At 50.9% G+C, this 13310-nt stretch overlaps 1 protein-coding gene across 1 annotated transcript in view; it reads left to right on the top strand.

The window, feature by feature from the left end:
- Window positions 1-13310, top strand: part of carmil3 (capping protein regulator and myosin 1 linker 3) — a 47721-nt gene that overhangs the window by 29200 nt on the left and 5211 nt on the right. Inside the window, exons 17-30 of the mRNA XM_035429280.1 lie at window positions 2-13; window positions 1096-1164; window positions 1828-1921; window positions 2606-2704; window positions 4130-4249; window positions 4657-4770; window positions 4933-5108; window positions 5696-5783; window positions 7224-7334; window positions 7778-7844; window positions 8541-8728; window positions 10912-10991; window positions 11177-11350; window positions 13009-13186. Coding sequence (XP_035285171.1) covers window positions 2-13; window positions 1096-1164; window positions 1828-1921; window positions 2606-2704; window positions 4130-4249; window positions 4657-4770; window positions 4933-5108; window positions 5696-5783; window positions 7224-7334; window positions 7778-7844; window positions 8541-8728; window positions 10912-10991; window positions 11177-11350; window positions 13009-13186 — 1570 coding nt within the window. The remainder of the gene's footprint in view (window position 1; window positions 14-1095; window positions 1165-1827; window positions 1922-2605; window positions 2705-4129; window positions 4250-4656; window positions 4771-4932; window positions 5109-5695; window positions 5784-7223; window positions 7335-7777; window positions 7845-8540; window positions 8729-10911; window positions 10992-11176; window positions 11351-13008; window positions 13187-13310) is intronic.

Below are 13310 nucleotides of genomic sequence, written 5' to 3'. Positions count from 1 at the left end.
ACACCACACTGAGGTGAGACCTACAGGTCGACACTACACTGAGGTGAGACCTACAGGTCAACACTACACTGAGATGAGACCTGCAGATCAACACTACACTGAGGTGAGACCTACAGGTCGACACTACACTGAGGTGAGACCTACAGGTCAACACTACACTGAGGTGAGACCTACAGGTCAACACTACACTGAGGTGAGACCTACAGGTCGACACTACACTGAGGTGAGACCTACAGGTCAACACTACACTGAGGTGAGACCTACAGGTCAACACTACACTGAGATGAGACCTGCAGATCAACACTACACTGAGGTGAGACCTACAGATCACCACTACACTGAGGTGAGACCTACAGGTCAACACTACACTGAGGTGAGATCTACAGGTCAACACTACACTGAGGTGAGACCTACAGATCAACACTACACTGATATGAGACCTACAGATCAACACTACTCTGAGGTGAGACCCACAGGTCAACACTACACTGAGGTGAGACCTGCAGGTCAACACTACGCTGAAATGAGACCTACAGGTCAACACTACACTGAGGTGAGACCTACAGGTCAACACTTCACTGAGGTGAGACCTACAGGTCAACATGACACTGAGGTGAGACCTACAGGTCAACACTACACTGAGGTGAGACCTACATGTCAACACTTCAGTGAGATGAGACCTACAGATCAACACTACACTGAGGTGAGACCTACAGGTCAACACTACACTGAGGTGAGACCTACAGATCAACACTGCACTGAGGTGAGACCTACAGGTCAACACTACACTGAGGTGAGACCTACAGCTCAACACTACACTGAGGATAGAGTCAGAGAGCTGGTGAGTAATGGTGAGAGAGGGGGAGGACAGACAGCATGTGGCGTATATTATTTAGGCGCAAGTGGGAGTGTTTAGAGTCTCCAGTGTATCTCTGAGGATGAGGTAGGGTTGCAGAAGGTGAGGAAGGCGTCTGAAGTATTTTGCGTCTTTACATGTTTTGAATTAACCTTTCTTTCTCTCTTTCTCTGTAACTCCTTCTCTCTCTCTCTCTCTCTCTCTCTCTCTCTTCCTCTCGGGCACTCTTTGGCTGCAAGGAGTGTCACATGGGACCGTAACAACACCACGGCAACTGGGCTCCAGGATGTGGCCCGAGCTCTTGAACAGTGAGTTATACACACACATATGCGCACAAACAAACACACACACAGGTGTGTAGATGTGATGCAGGTGTGCATTGCTGACTGCTGGTTCAGACTGTACTATGACAGGTATAGATGTGTAAATCTCAATACATTAAATTGAAAATTAATTGAGATTTAAATTAATAAATTCTGAAAGCACTAAACATCATATTATTATTATTATTATTATTATTATTATTATTACTACCACTACTGCTATTATTCGTCCTAGTATTTGTAGTAATAGTTGAACTAGCAGTAGTAATAGTAATACTAAAAGTAGTAATACTAGGACTAACAGTAGTTGTAGTAGTAGTACTAGTATTAGTAGTAATAGTAGTACTAACAGTAGTACTAGTAATAGTCTGACTAGTAGTAGTAATACTAGGACTAACAGTAGTAGTAGTAGTAGTAGTAGTAGTACTAGTATTAGTAGTAATAGTCGGACTAGTAGTCGTAATAGCAGTACTAACTATAATAGTAATACCTGGACTAACAGTAGCAGTAATAGTAGTTGTATTAGTAGTATTAGTCATATTGGCATTATTATTCATTCTGAAAATCTCAGAAACTCAGAAGATATGATGGTGTGGTGTGGGGTGGTGTGGATTGGCCTGTAATGTCTTACCTGTATGTACCCTTCAGCAACTTCACTCTGCAGTACATGCCCCTCCCCCTCAGTGATGTCACCCAGGCCTACCGTGGCTCCTCAGAGAAGACTGAGCAGGCGCTGACCAAGGTGGGTCAAAGGTCAAACTCAGCGCCAAACTGGCTCCAGTGAACGGGAGGAACTCTATTTCGCAGGAGTCAGGAACTCCATGAGCCTCCATTCCATGTCATATAAATGTATATCCTCCTTAGGACCAGGAATGAATTTTTATGAACCTCTGTCTCATAATCTTAAGGACCCATACAGTATACCCTACTCTGCTGAAACCTAGACTGTGAGGTACGTTCAATAAAAAGAAGTATTTTCACTGTGACATTTTTTTATACAAATCGAGGCATTTTGTATTATGTCAAAAGAAAATATGAAAAAAAAAAACAGTTATTTTCTTCTGCCGAGTCTCAGGAGGATATCCTGGTGTTTTTGACTTGCTTGTGTTGGTGTGAAAAGAGCCGCGTTCCCGTGGAAACACTCGCTGTTTTCCTCAGTGGCGTCTTCTTCAGTCTTTCTCTCTCTGTCTCTCTCTCTCTCTCTCCATCTCTCTCACTCCATCTTTCTCTCTCTGTCTCTCTCTCATTTTCAATTTTGAATTTAAGCTGCTTTGTTGGTATGAAATACAAATGTAATTATTGCCAAAGCAAACATCACTCTCTCTTTCTGTCTCTCTCAGTGCAGTGTTAATGTCTCTCTCTCTCTGTCTCTCTCAGTGCAGTGTTAATGTCTCTCTCTCTCTCTCTCTCTCTCCGCCTCTCTCAGATCCAGCGTGCTCTGCTGAGGAATAATCAAACCCAGAGGTTCTCTCAGAGGCAGGCCCTCCGCCTCCACCAGGGCCTGGTCACCAGCACTGCCGAACAGGTCAGAGGTCGGGGGGGCGCGGGGGGAGGGGGGGAGGGGGGCGGTAGTGCTGGTGACCAGGCCCTCAGCCTCCACCAGGGCCTGGTCACCAGCACTGCCGAACAGGTCAGAGGTCGGGGGGGCACGGGGGGGGGGGGGGGGGGCGGGAGTGCTGGACACCGGAGGGCTGCGGCCTGACTTGCACCACCTCGCACAGCACTTTCGACAAAACTACAACGTCTTTGTCATCATCTGCAAAAAAGTGTCCCAAAACACTTTCTTTTTCCTCAACGATACGCACCGCTAGGATTTTGTTTATGTCAAGCAAATGAAAAAAAAATGTTAGTTTTTTTTTTTTTTTTTTAATGGTCGGGACGTTTGCCGTCTTGTTGCCATAGAGACAGCAGGCCCTTCCCTGCGGGCCTCTGCTGAGGCGTCGGTGCCAAGTGTTGTGCGACACCTTCGTTTCCGTCGAGCGACGCTTTTTCGTGAAAGTGTCGCGCGGCGACGTATAAATTAGGCCGAAGTGTGCAAACACGCGGAGATAAACAGATAAATGGCGCCTGCCCGGCATTGCGCCGCAGCCGTTTAGCAGATGCTCTCGTCTCCGGGGCAACCGACACACCTTCACAGCACACAGCGTTCACACCGCATCCATTTATACGGCAATTTACCACAGCAAACGCAGCGGGAGTAGAGAGGGGGAGGAGCTAAGTCTATTTACCACAGCAAACGCAGCGGGAGTGGAGAGGGGGAGGAGCTAAGTCTATTTACCACAGCAAACGCAGTGGGAGTGGAGAGGGGGAGGAGCTAAGTCTATTTACCACAGCAAACGCAGCGGGAGTGGAGAGGGGGAGGAGCTAAGTCTATTTACCACAGCAAACGCAGCGGGAGTGGAGAGGGGGAGGAGCTAAGTCTATTACCACAGCAAACGCAGCGGGAGTAGAGAGGGGGAGGAGCTAAGTCTATTTACCACAGCAAACGCAGCGGGAGTGGAGAGGGGGAGGAGCTAAGTCTATTTACCACAGCAAACGCAGCGGGAGTAGAGAGGGGGAGGAGCTAAGTCTATTTACCACAGCAAACGCAGTGGGAGTGGAGAGGGGGAGGAGCTAAGTCTATTTACCACAGCAAACGCAGCGGGAGTGGAGAGGGGGAGGAGCTAAGTCTATTTACCACAGCAAACGCAGTGGGAGTGAGAGGGGGAGGAGCTAAGTCTATTTACCACAGCAAACGCAGCGGGAGTAGAGAGGGGGAGGAGCTAAGTCTATTTACCACAGCAAACGCAGCGGGAGTAGAGAGGGGGAGGAGCTAAGTCTATTTACCACAGCAAACGCAGCGGGAGTAGAGAGGGGAAGGAGCTAAGTCTATTTACCACAGCAAACGCAGCGGGAGTAGAGAGGGGAAGGAGCTAAGTCGCTCTCTCTCTCTCTCTCTCTCTCCTTGCAGGTGATGGAGCGCCTGTGTGTGCGCGTGCAGCAGCAGGTGTGTGTTCTGCGGGGGTCGAGCGAGGGGGAGGAGCTACAGGCCGCCAGGCAGGTGCTGAAGGAGGCCCGGAACTCCCGCGCGGTGAGTGTGTGTGTGTGTGTGTGTGTGTGTGTGTGTATACGTGCGTGCGTGTGTGTGAGTGTGAGTGTGAGTGTGTGTGTGCATGTTGGTCTGTGTGTGTGTGTGTCTGAGTGTGTGTGTGCATGTTGATCTGTGTGTGTGTGTCTGAATGTGTGTGTGCATGTTGGTCTGTGTGTGTGCCTGCGCGTGTGTGTGTGTGTGTAATAACCCCTCTCTCTCTCTCTCTCTCTCTCTCAGCTCTACCCCTCTCTGTGTGAGCTGGCCCATGTGCTCTCAGTAGACGGGTGTGTGTGTGTGTGTGTGTGTGTGTGCGTGTGTGTGTGTGTGTGTGTGTGAGTGTGTGTGCGTGTGCGCGTGTGTGCGTGTGTGTGTGTGTGTGTAATAACCTCTCTCTCTCTCTCTCTCAGCTCTACCCCTCTCTATGTGAGCTGGCCCATGTGCTCTCAGTAGACGGGCCGGTCAGACAGAAGCTGGACTCGCTGGCAGGAGAACTGGCCAAAGCAGCGGACAAAGAGCTGCAGGTACAGCCTGCCTCTGATTGGACGCCCCCTGTTATGATGTATTTATTGTATTTATTGATTGGCTGCCCTGTCTCAGGTGATCGTGGACTCCATGGTCTTATGCAATGTGCTGATTGGTCAGTTGGTTTGTGATGGGCTCATTGATTGGCTGCCCTGCCCCAGGTGATCGTGGACTCCATGGTGTCGCTCTGTCGGGAGCTCTGCCCTCTCTCCTCCTCGGCGGCCGAGCGCCTGACTCCGCCCCTCTCCTCCGTCTCCGAGCGCGTCTCCATCCCTCGCTCCACCATCCGCTCCGCCCTGATGGAGAGAGCAGCACAGGACATCCACCGAGCTCTGGAGTGAGAGAGGGAGGGAGGGAGGGGAGGGGGAGAGGGAGAGAGAGAGGGAGGGAGGGAGGGAGGGAGGGAGGAGAGGGGGAAGGAGAGGGGGAGGGAGGGAGGGAGGGAGGGATGGAGGGGATAGAGTGAGAGAGAGAGAGGGAGAGATGGGGAAGTGAGGGGGGGAGAGAGAGGGAGGGAGAGAAGGGAGAAGAGAGGGGGAGCAGGGAGGGAGGGATGGATGAAGAGGGATGAAGAGGGAGGGGAGGGAGAGAAATAGAGTGAAGGAGGAAGGGGGGATGGGGGAGTGGGGGAGGTAGAAAGGGAAGTAAGGGAGAGGGACAGAAATAGGGAGTGGAGGATGCGGGGTGAGAGGAGCGAAGGAGGAAGAGAAATAGAGAGTGAGTGAGAGAGAGGGGGAGAGACAGCTACAGAAATAGAGAGAGGGAGAATATGGAGATGAGGGAGAAGGAGAAGAGAGGGAGGCTGTGAGGGAGTGAAAGAAGGGAGGGAGGAAAGGAAGGAGAAGAGAAGATAGAATACAGTCACCCCTTCCAGTCCTTTTCAATGCAGTCGCATGTGTTCTGCTCTTCTCCTGTCTGTCACAGGGAGGTGAAGCTGTCGGTGGTCTCCTATCTGACGAACTCCATAGTGGATCAGATTCTGCAGGAGCTCTACAGCACACACAAAGCCCTGGTACAGCCCCACCACTGCGTCTGCAGCCCTCCGGCACTGTCTGTCTGTCTGTCTGCAGCCCTCCAACACTGTCTGTCTGTCTGTCTGTTTGTCTGTCTGCAGCCCTCCGGCACTGTCTGTCTGTCTGTCTGTCTGCTGCCCTCCAGCACTCTCTGTCTGTCTGTCTGTCTGTCTGCAGCCCTCCTGCACTGTCTGTCTGTCTGTCTGGGTTTCTGTCTGTCTGTCTGTCTGTCTGTCTGCAGCCCTCCTGCACTGTCTGTCTGTCTGTCTGTCTGCCTGTCTGGGTTTCTGTCTGTCTTTCTGTCTGTCTGCAGCCCTCCGGCACTGCCCATCTGTGTGTCTGTCTGTCTGTCTGTTTGTCTGCCCATCTGGGTTTCTGTCTGTCTGTCTGCCCGTTTGTGTTTCTGTCTGTCTGTCTGCCTGTCTGTGTTTCTGTCTGTCTGACTGCCTGTCTGTGTTTCTGTCTGTCTGTCTGCCTGTCTGTGTTTCTGTCTGTCTGTCTGTGTTTCTGTTTGTCTGTCTGCCTGTCTGTGTTTCTGTCTGTGTTTCTGTCTGTCTGTCTGTCTGCCTGTGTTTCTGTCTGCCTGTCTGTCTGTGTTTCTGTCTGTCTGACTGCCTGTCTGTGTTTCTGTCTGTCTGTCTGTCTGTGTTTCTGTTTGTCTGTCTGTCTGTCTGTGTTTCTGTTTGTCTGTCTGCCTGTCTGTGTTTCTGTCTGTCTGTCTGTCTGCCTGTGTTTCTGTCTGCCTGTCTGTCTGTGTTTCTGTCTGTCTGTCTGTGTTTCTGTCTGTCTGTCTGTCTGCCTGTGTTTCTGTCTGCCTGTCTGTCTGTGTTTCTGTCTGTCTGTCTGTGTTTCTGTCTGTCTGTCTGTGTTTCTGTCTGTCTGACTGCCTGTCTGTGTTTCTGTCTGTCTGTCTGCCTGTCTGTGTTTCTGTCTGTCTGTCTGTGTTTCTGTTTGTCTGTCTGCCTGTCTGTCTTTCTGTCTGTGTTTCTGTTTGTCTGTCTGCCTGTCTGTGTTTCTGTCTGTCTGTCTGTGTTTCTGTTTGTCTGTCTGCCTGCCTGTGTTTCTGTCTGCCTGTCTGTCTGTGTTTCTGTCTGCCTGTCTGTGTTTCTGTCTGTGTTTCTGTCTGAGCGCTGTCTGTGTTTCTGTCTGTGTTTCTGTCTGTCTGCCTGTCTGTGTTTCTGTCTGTCTGTCTGTGTTTCTGTCTGTCTGTCTGCCTGTCTGTGTTTCTGCCTGTCTGTCTGTGTTTCTGTCTGTCTGTCTGTGTTTCTGTCTGTCTGTCTGTCTGTCTGTGTTTCTGTTTGTCTGTCTGCCTGTCTGTGTTTCTGTCTGTGTTTCTGTCTGTCTGCCTGTCTGTGTTTCTGTCTGTCTGTCTGCCTGTCTGTGTTTCTGTCTGTGTTTCTGTCTGTGTTTCTGTCTGAGCGCTGTCTCTCCTGTGTTAGAGTCGGCAGGTGTCTCAGGTGAAGCCCTGGGACGAGACCGGGACAGGGAGGAGATCTCACAGACACCGAGACTCCCTGGACATCACTGACGAAGAGCTGGGGACCAGCATCGTGAGTGTGTGTGTGTGTGTGTGTGTGTGTGTGTGTGTGTGTGTGTGTGTGTGAGTGTGTGTGTGTGTGTGTGTGTGTGTGTGTCTGTCTGTGTCTATGTGTGCATGTGTGTGTGTGTGTGTGTGTGTGTGTGTGTGTCTGTCTGTGTCTATGTGTGCATGTGTGTGTGTGTGTGTGTGTGTCTGTCTGTGTCTATGTGTGCATGTGTGTGTGTGTGTGTGTGTGTGTGTGTGTGTGTGTCTGTCTGTGTCTATGTGTGCATGTGTGAGTGTGTGTGTGCATGTGCACATGCGTGTGTGTGTGTGTGTGTGTCTGTCTGTGTCTATGTGTGCATGTGTGAGTGTGTGTGTGCATGTGCACATGCGTGTGTGTGTGTGTGTGTGTGTGTGTGTGAGACTGCATGAATCTGCTTCAGTCTAACTGGCTTGCTCTCACACCTGTAGGACACTATTGCTATAAAGAAGAGGAGCTCCAGGACAAGACGAATCCGCCCCGTGTCCACCAGACTGAGTGAGTCTGTCCTCAAACAAACTCAACCCCACTCAACCATCCTCAACCCAATTCAACCCCATTCAACCACACTCAACCCAATTCAACTCCAATCAACCCCATTCCGCCATGTTTACTTGCAGGTTAACTTTGGCTAAAGTTACACTCTCTAATTACTTACAAGCTACTGCTAGTTTAAGAGTCTTAAATCTAGAGTCTTACCTCCCAAATACATATATGCATTTGTGTGTATGTGTGTGTGTGTGTGCATGTGTATGTGTGAGATAAAGTAGCATAATGTGGTGTGGGTCTTCCAGTATTTTTCAGGGTACATTTTCATCACATTAGCCATTTAAAGAGTTTCAGCCAAGGCCCAGTTCTGACAGTGATGCTCCAGCAGAGCCAAATTTTGCTGCAGTGCTTGTATTGAGACCAATTGCAGGGTTGTTCCTCTGTACACAGGGAAGAGTTTCAGCTATGTGTGGAAAGAGGCCAGAGCTTGCAGGCTAATCCAACAGCACCACCCTCTACTTAATTGCATTACTGTTGTAAATATTGAACTGTGCTCCATTGAGATTAAAGCCGTCTAAATGTCATGGCCTCTATCAGTTGATCAATGTCAAGCTCTCTGAAGCCACTCTCTTTTTTCTGTTTTTTTTTCTTCTAATCTCTCCTCTTTTTTTCCTTTTCTCTCTTTCTCTGCTTTTCGTCCCTCAGGTCTGGGTGATGACTCCAGTGCCTCCCCTCCGTCTTCAGTACCGCCACACTCCGCCCCCCTCTCTCGCTCTGCATCATGGGAGTGTCTGTCTGCCCTGCCTACCCAGGGTGCACCTCTGCATCATGTGACCAGGGTTAGGCCGAGGCCACCGCGGAAGCACCGGAGAGGACACGCCCCTCCTGAAGCAGTGAGACCAGTGACCCCTGACCCCTCATATCACAGATAATGGCCAACAGAGGTGGCCAACCCAGGTCCTGGAGGGCCGCAGGTTTCTGCTGGTTTTTGTTGCTACTTTGATCAATTGATCAATTAAAGCGCTCTATTACACAGTTAACTCACCTCACCTGGTTTCTTGGGTCTAAAGCAGCTGTTGTATTTAAGGTGAAAACAAAAACCAGACCCTGCGGCTACCCAAGACCACCTTTGATGTAGACCCACCAGATTCTCACCTTTCTATCCATAACTACAGAAGCTATATCTCTCTATTTTTCACCTTAAAAACGTTCCAATTAATACTTCTTTTGAAAATCCAGTAAGGGTGTCACAGTACAGTACAGTGGCAGTGGGTACTCTGCGACATAGCTCAGGAGGTAAGAGCGGTTGTCTGGCAGTCGGAGGGTTGCCAGTTCGATCCCCGCCCTGGGCATGTCGAAGTGTGCCTGAGCAAGACACCTAACCCCTAACTGCTCTGGTGAATGAGAGGCATCAATTGTAAAGCGCTTTGGATAAAAGCGCTACATAAATGCAGTTCATTTACCAGTCCACTTACTCGTTACTGCAATATGACACCTGAAACTCAACCAGAACCTCCTGTAATCAAGAAACACTGGTCATTGTCAGAATGCAGGACACTAAGTATGCGGTTGGACTATAGAAGCTGTGCTATTTCTGTTTCGACAGCCTCAGACAAGGGGAGAAAAGGGAAAAGGAGGAGGGGTTGGAAAGAGTATTCAAATTGCCTTGCTTAGATCTGCCCGCCTGCCTGCAGTGGCAGAGTCCTGGGATTCTCAGCGTTTTGGGGGTACTGGTCGTGCTGAGGAGGTGATGAAATGCGTTCGCCTTTGAACGAGAGACGAAAATTAGCCTCGCCGCGGCGGGCCTTCTGTCTCAGAGTCTGCGGTGCCGTTTTGAAGGGGGGCTGACTGGCACCCGGGGGGGGGGGGGGCGCGGCCGACTCCCGCATCGACCGACAACGGCAGCCGGCTGTTTCCTGGTCCCGTAACAGGAAGTGACATTATCCTGTTCCGCTGAACGAATACGAATCGGGCAAGGTCTCCTTCACGGGGGGGATCTCGTGAAGGAGGATCAGTCGGCCTTCCCTGAGAACCTCCTCCGTGAGCCTGACCGTCCTGTGAAACTACAAAAGCTTTTTTCCCCCTCTCTGAGTTTTAAACGTCAATCAGTGTGCTTTATTGATTGATTGATTGATTGATTTATAAAAGTGGGTTACCCTTGCTGCCCTGTGGGCGTGCATCTATGGTATTGCTGTAGAACTCTTCCAGAAGTTGTATACTCCAGACTGAAGCCCGAGTTTTGAGCTGTGGTTCCTGGATTTTCTGAGGCAAAAAAAAAAGAATGGTTACATTTTAAACCAATGGCTGCCCAACCCTGTTCCTGGAGATCTACCGTCCTGTAGGTTTTCAGCCCTAATGAAGCATACCTCGATCAGCAGCTAGAGATCTTGTTGAGCTGCTAATTGGTAGAATCAGGTGTGCCAAATTAGGGTTGAAATGAAAACCTACAGGACAGTAGATCTCCAGGAGCAGGGTTGGACGGCCCCGTTTTACATGAATGTTCCTCTATGTCATGTGATCATATCCCAATCCACCTCAACTCTTTCCACCACCGAAGAGTTCCCACATTCCCAAATTTTTAGAGTCACGGAATTAGGGAAAGTAAGGGTCAATTTTCACATTCCCACGGTGTGGGAATCGCAGACATTAGGGAGAGGAATAACGATTAACCATGCATCTAAGTTCCCCACATCGTAGTTACCCTGCGAATCAGCCATATTAAAGTAACACCTGAGTACTTAATATCTGAGGTGCACTTGCGTTTTTAAGTGACTGCTGCATGATCTGCCTCTGCTTTCTCGTTGACCCGAGCCTGCTCAACTTTCGAAAGGCAAAGCAAGCCGGGCTAATTGGGGTTAAGAGGTGGTTTTCACGCGTGGGTGCCTCTTAACATCAGCTGCCAGTAAACTGCGTTTGTATTGCTGCGAAGGGCAAGTTGTGACTCAGAGTGGATATTTTTACTGATGCAATTCAAGTGCCATGCCTCAGGGTACCAAGTGAAGATTTATATGTGTGAATCATTTTCTCTTTCTCTCACTTTTACTCTCTCTCTCTCTCTCTCTCTCTTTCTCTCTAGCACTGCACAGAAAATGGAGCCGTTACTCCTCTCGATGATGGACTGCCTGATTTTTATACCAAGAGAGTCCTGCCTGGCAGGTGCAACATACGCACACACACACGCACACATGCACTCACTCTCACACACACACACACGCACTCACACACACACACACACACACATACTCACATACGTTATATAAAATACATTTATTATTATTATTATTATTATACACACATGCTTCTGACAGAATGGTGGCTCTTTCTCTCTCTCATTCTTACAGCCAGCTTTCATCTCTTCACCAAGCTCAGTCCTTCAGAAGAAAGAAGAGACGCAGTATGCTGTCAATCTTTGGTTTCCGTAGGAACCGCAACTCTACAGTCTCCACTCAGGAGTCCACGGCGGTGGCAGGTGCCTGTGGAGAGGAGCCCAGGACAGTGGCGTCTGCTCCCAGCAGGTACAGCACTTCAGCTGTGTGGAGCAGTGGTCTGAGCAGCAGTGTGGAGCAGTGGTCTGAGCAGCAGTGGTCAGAGCAGCAGTGTGGAGCTGTGGTCAGAGCAGCAGTGTGGAGCAGTGGTCTGAGCAGCAGTGTGGAGCAGTGGTCTGAGCAGCAGTGTGGAGCAGTGGCCAGAGCAGCTGTGTGGAGCAGTGGCCAGAGCAGCAGTGTGGAGCAGTGGCCAGAGCAGCTGTGTGGAGCAGTGGCCAGAGCAGCTGTGTGGAGCAGCGGTCAGAGCAGCAGTGTGGAGCAGTGGCCAGAGCAGCAGTGTGGAGCAGTGATCTGAGCAGCATTGTGGAGTAGTGGTCAGAGCAGCAGTGTGGAGCAGTGGTCAGAGCAGCAGTGTGGAGCAGTGGTCAGAGCAGCAGTGTGGAGCAATGGCCAGAGCAGCAGTGTGGAGCAGTGGCCGGAGCAGCAGTGTGGAGCAGTGGCCAGAGCAGCTGTGTGGAGCAATGGTCTGAGCAGCTGTGTGGAGCAGTGGCCAGAGCAGCTGTGTGGAGCAGTGGCCAGAGCAGCTGTGTGGAGCAGCGGTCAGAGCAGCAGTGTGGAGCAGTGGTTTGAGCAGCTGTGTGGAGCAGTGGTCTGAGCAGCAGTGATCTGAGCAGCATTGTGGAGTAGTGGTCAGAGCAGCAGTGTGGAGCAGTGGTCACAGCAGCAGCGTGGAGCAGTGGTCAGAGCAGCAGTGTGGAACAGTGGTCTGAGCAGCAGTGTGGAGCAGTGGTCAGAGCAGCAGTGTGGAGCAGTGTTCAGAGCAGCAGTGTGGAGCAGTGGTCTGAGCAGCAGTGTGGAGCAGTGGTCAGAGCAGCTGTGTGGAGCAGTGGTCAGAGCAGCAGTGTGGAGCAGTGGTCTGAGCAGCAGTGTGGAGCAGGGGTCTGAGCAGCTGTGTGGAGCAGTGGCCAGAGCAGCAGTGTGGAGCAGTGATCTGAGCAGCATTGTGGAGTAGTGGTCAGAGCAGCAGTGTGGAGCAGTGGTCTGAGTAGCAGTGTGGAGCAGTGGTCAGAGCAGCAGTGTGGAGCAATGGCCAGAGCAGCAGTGTGGAGCAGTGGCCGGAGCAGCAGTGTGGAGCAGTGGCCAGAGAAGCTGTGTGGAGCAGTGGTCTGAGCAGCTGTGTGGAGCAGTGGCCAGAGCAGTTGTGTGGAGCAGTGGCCGGAGCACCAGTGTGGAGCAGTGGTCATTGCAGCTGTGTGGAGCAGTGGTCTGAGCAGCTGTGTGGAGCAGTGGCCAGAGCAGCTGTGTGGAGCAGTGGCCAGAGCAGCTGTGTGGAGCAGCGGTCAGAGCAGCAGTGTGGAGCAGTGGTCTGAGCAGCTGTGTGGAGCAGTGGTCTGAGCAGCAGTGATCTGAGCAGCATTGTGGAGTAGTGGTCAGAGCAGCAGTGTGGAGCAGTGGTCAGAGCAGCAGTGTGGAGCAGTGGCCAGAGCAGCAGTGTGGAGCAGTGGTCAGAGCAGCAGTGTGGAGCAGTGGTCAGAGCAGCAGTGTGGAGCAGTGGTCAGAGCAGTAGTTTTTCTAATGGTTCTGCAGGAAAGGCTTTTAGCAGATAAGAGTTAAGTTGATATTCAATATCTGGCAGTCTTTCCATCCATTTAATAGATCCATTTCTGTCCTCCTCCCTCCCCCCACAGTTCTGCTACAGAGAACATATACGCTATCCCCCACCGTGCAAGGGATTGTGGGAAAGCAGATCCCCCCAGGGATGAGGCTAAGGGAAAAGAAGAGGAACAGAAGGGGGAGGGCCAGCTGGAGGCTAAACCAATGCCTGGGGTGGGGGGAGGCAAATCCCCCTGCTTCTCACAGAAAGAGGTAGTGTGGTACATTCCTCAGTGTAGATCATACCAATATAGTGGCCTAACATGGGTGGGATGAGGGGGTACACACACACACACATTCAAACGCACATGCACACACAAACACACACACACCTAAA

Source organism: Anguilla anguilla, chromosome 8 (assembly GCF_013347855.1).
Source record: "Anguilla anguilla isolate fAngAng1 chromosome 8, fAngAng1.pri, whole genome shotgun sequence".
NCBI lineage: Eukaryota > Metazoa > Chordata > Actinopteri > Anguilliformes > Anguillidae > Anguilla > Anguilla anguilla.
The sequence above is the reverse complement of the archived record's forward strand: the minus strand, read 5'-3'. Positions and strand labels throughout refer to the sequence as shown.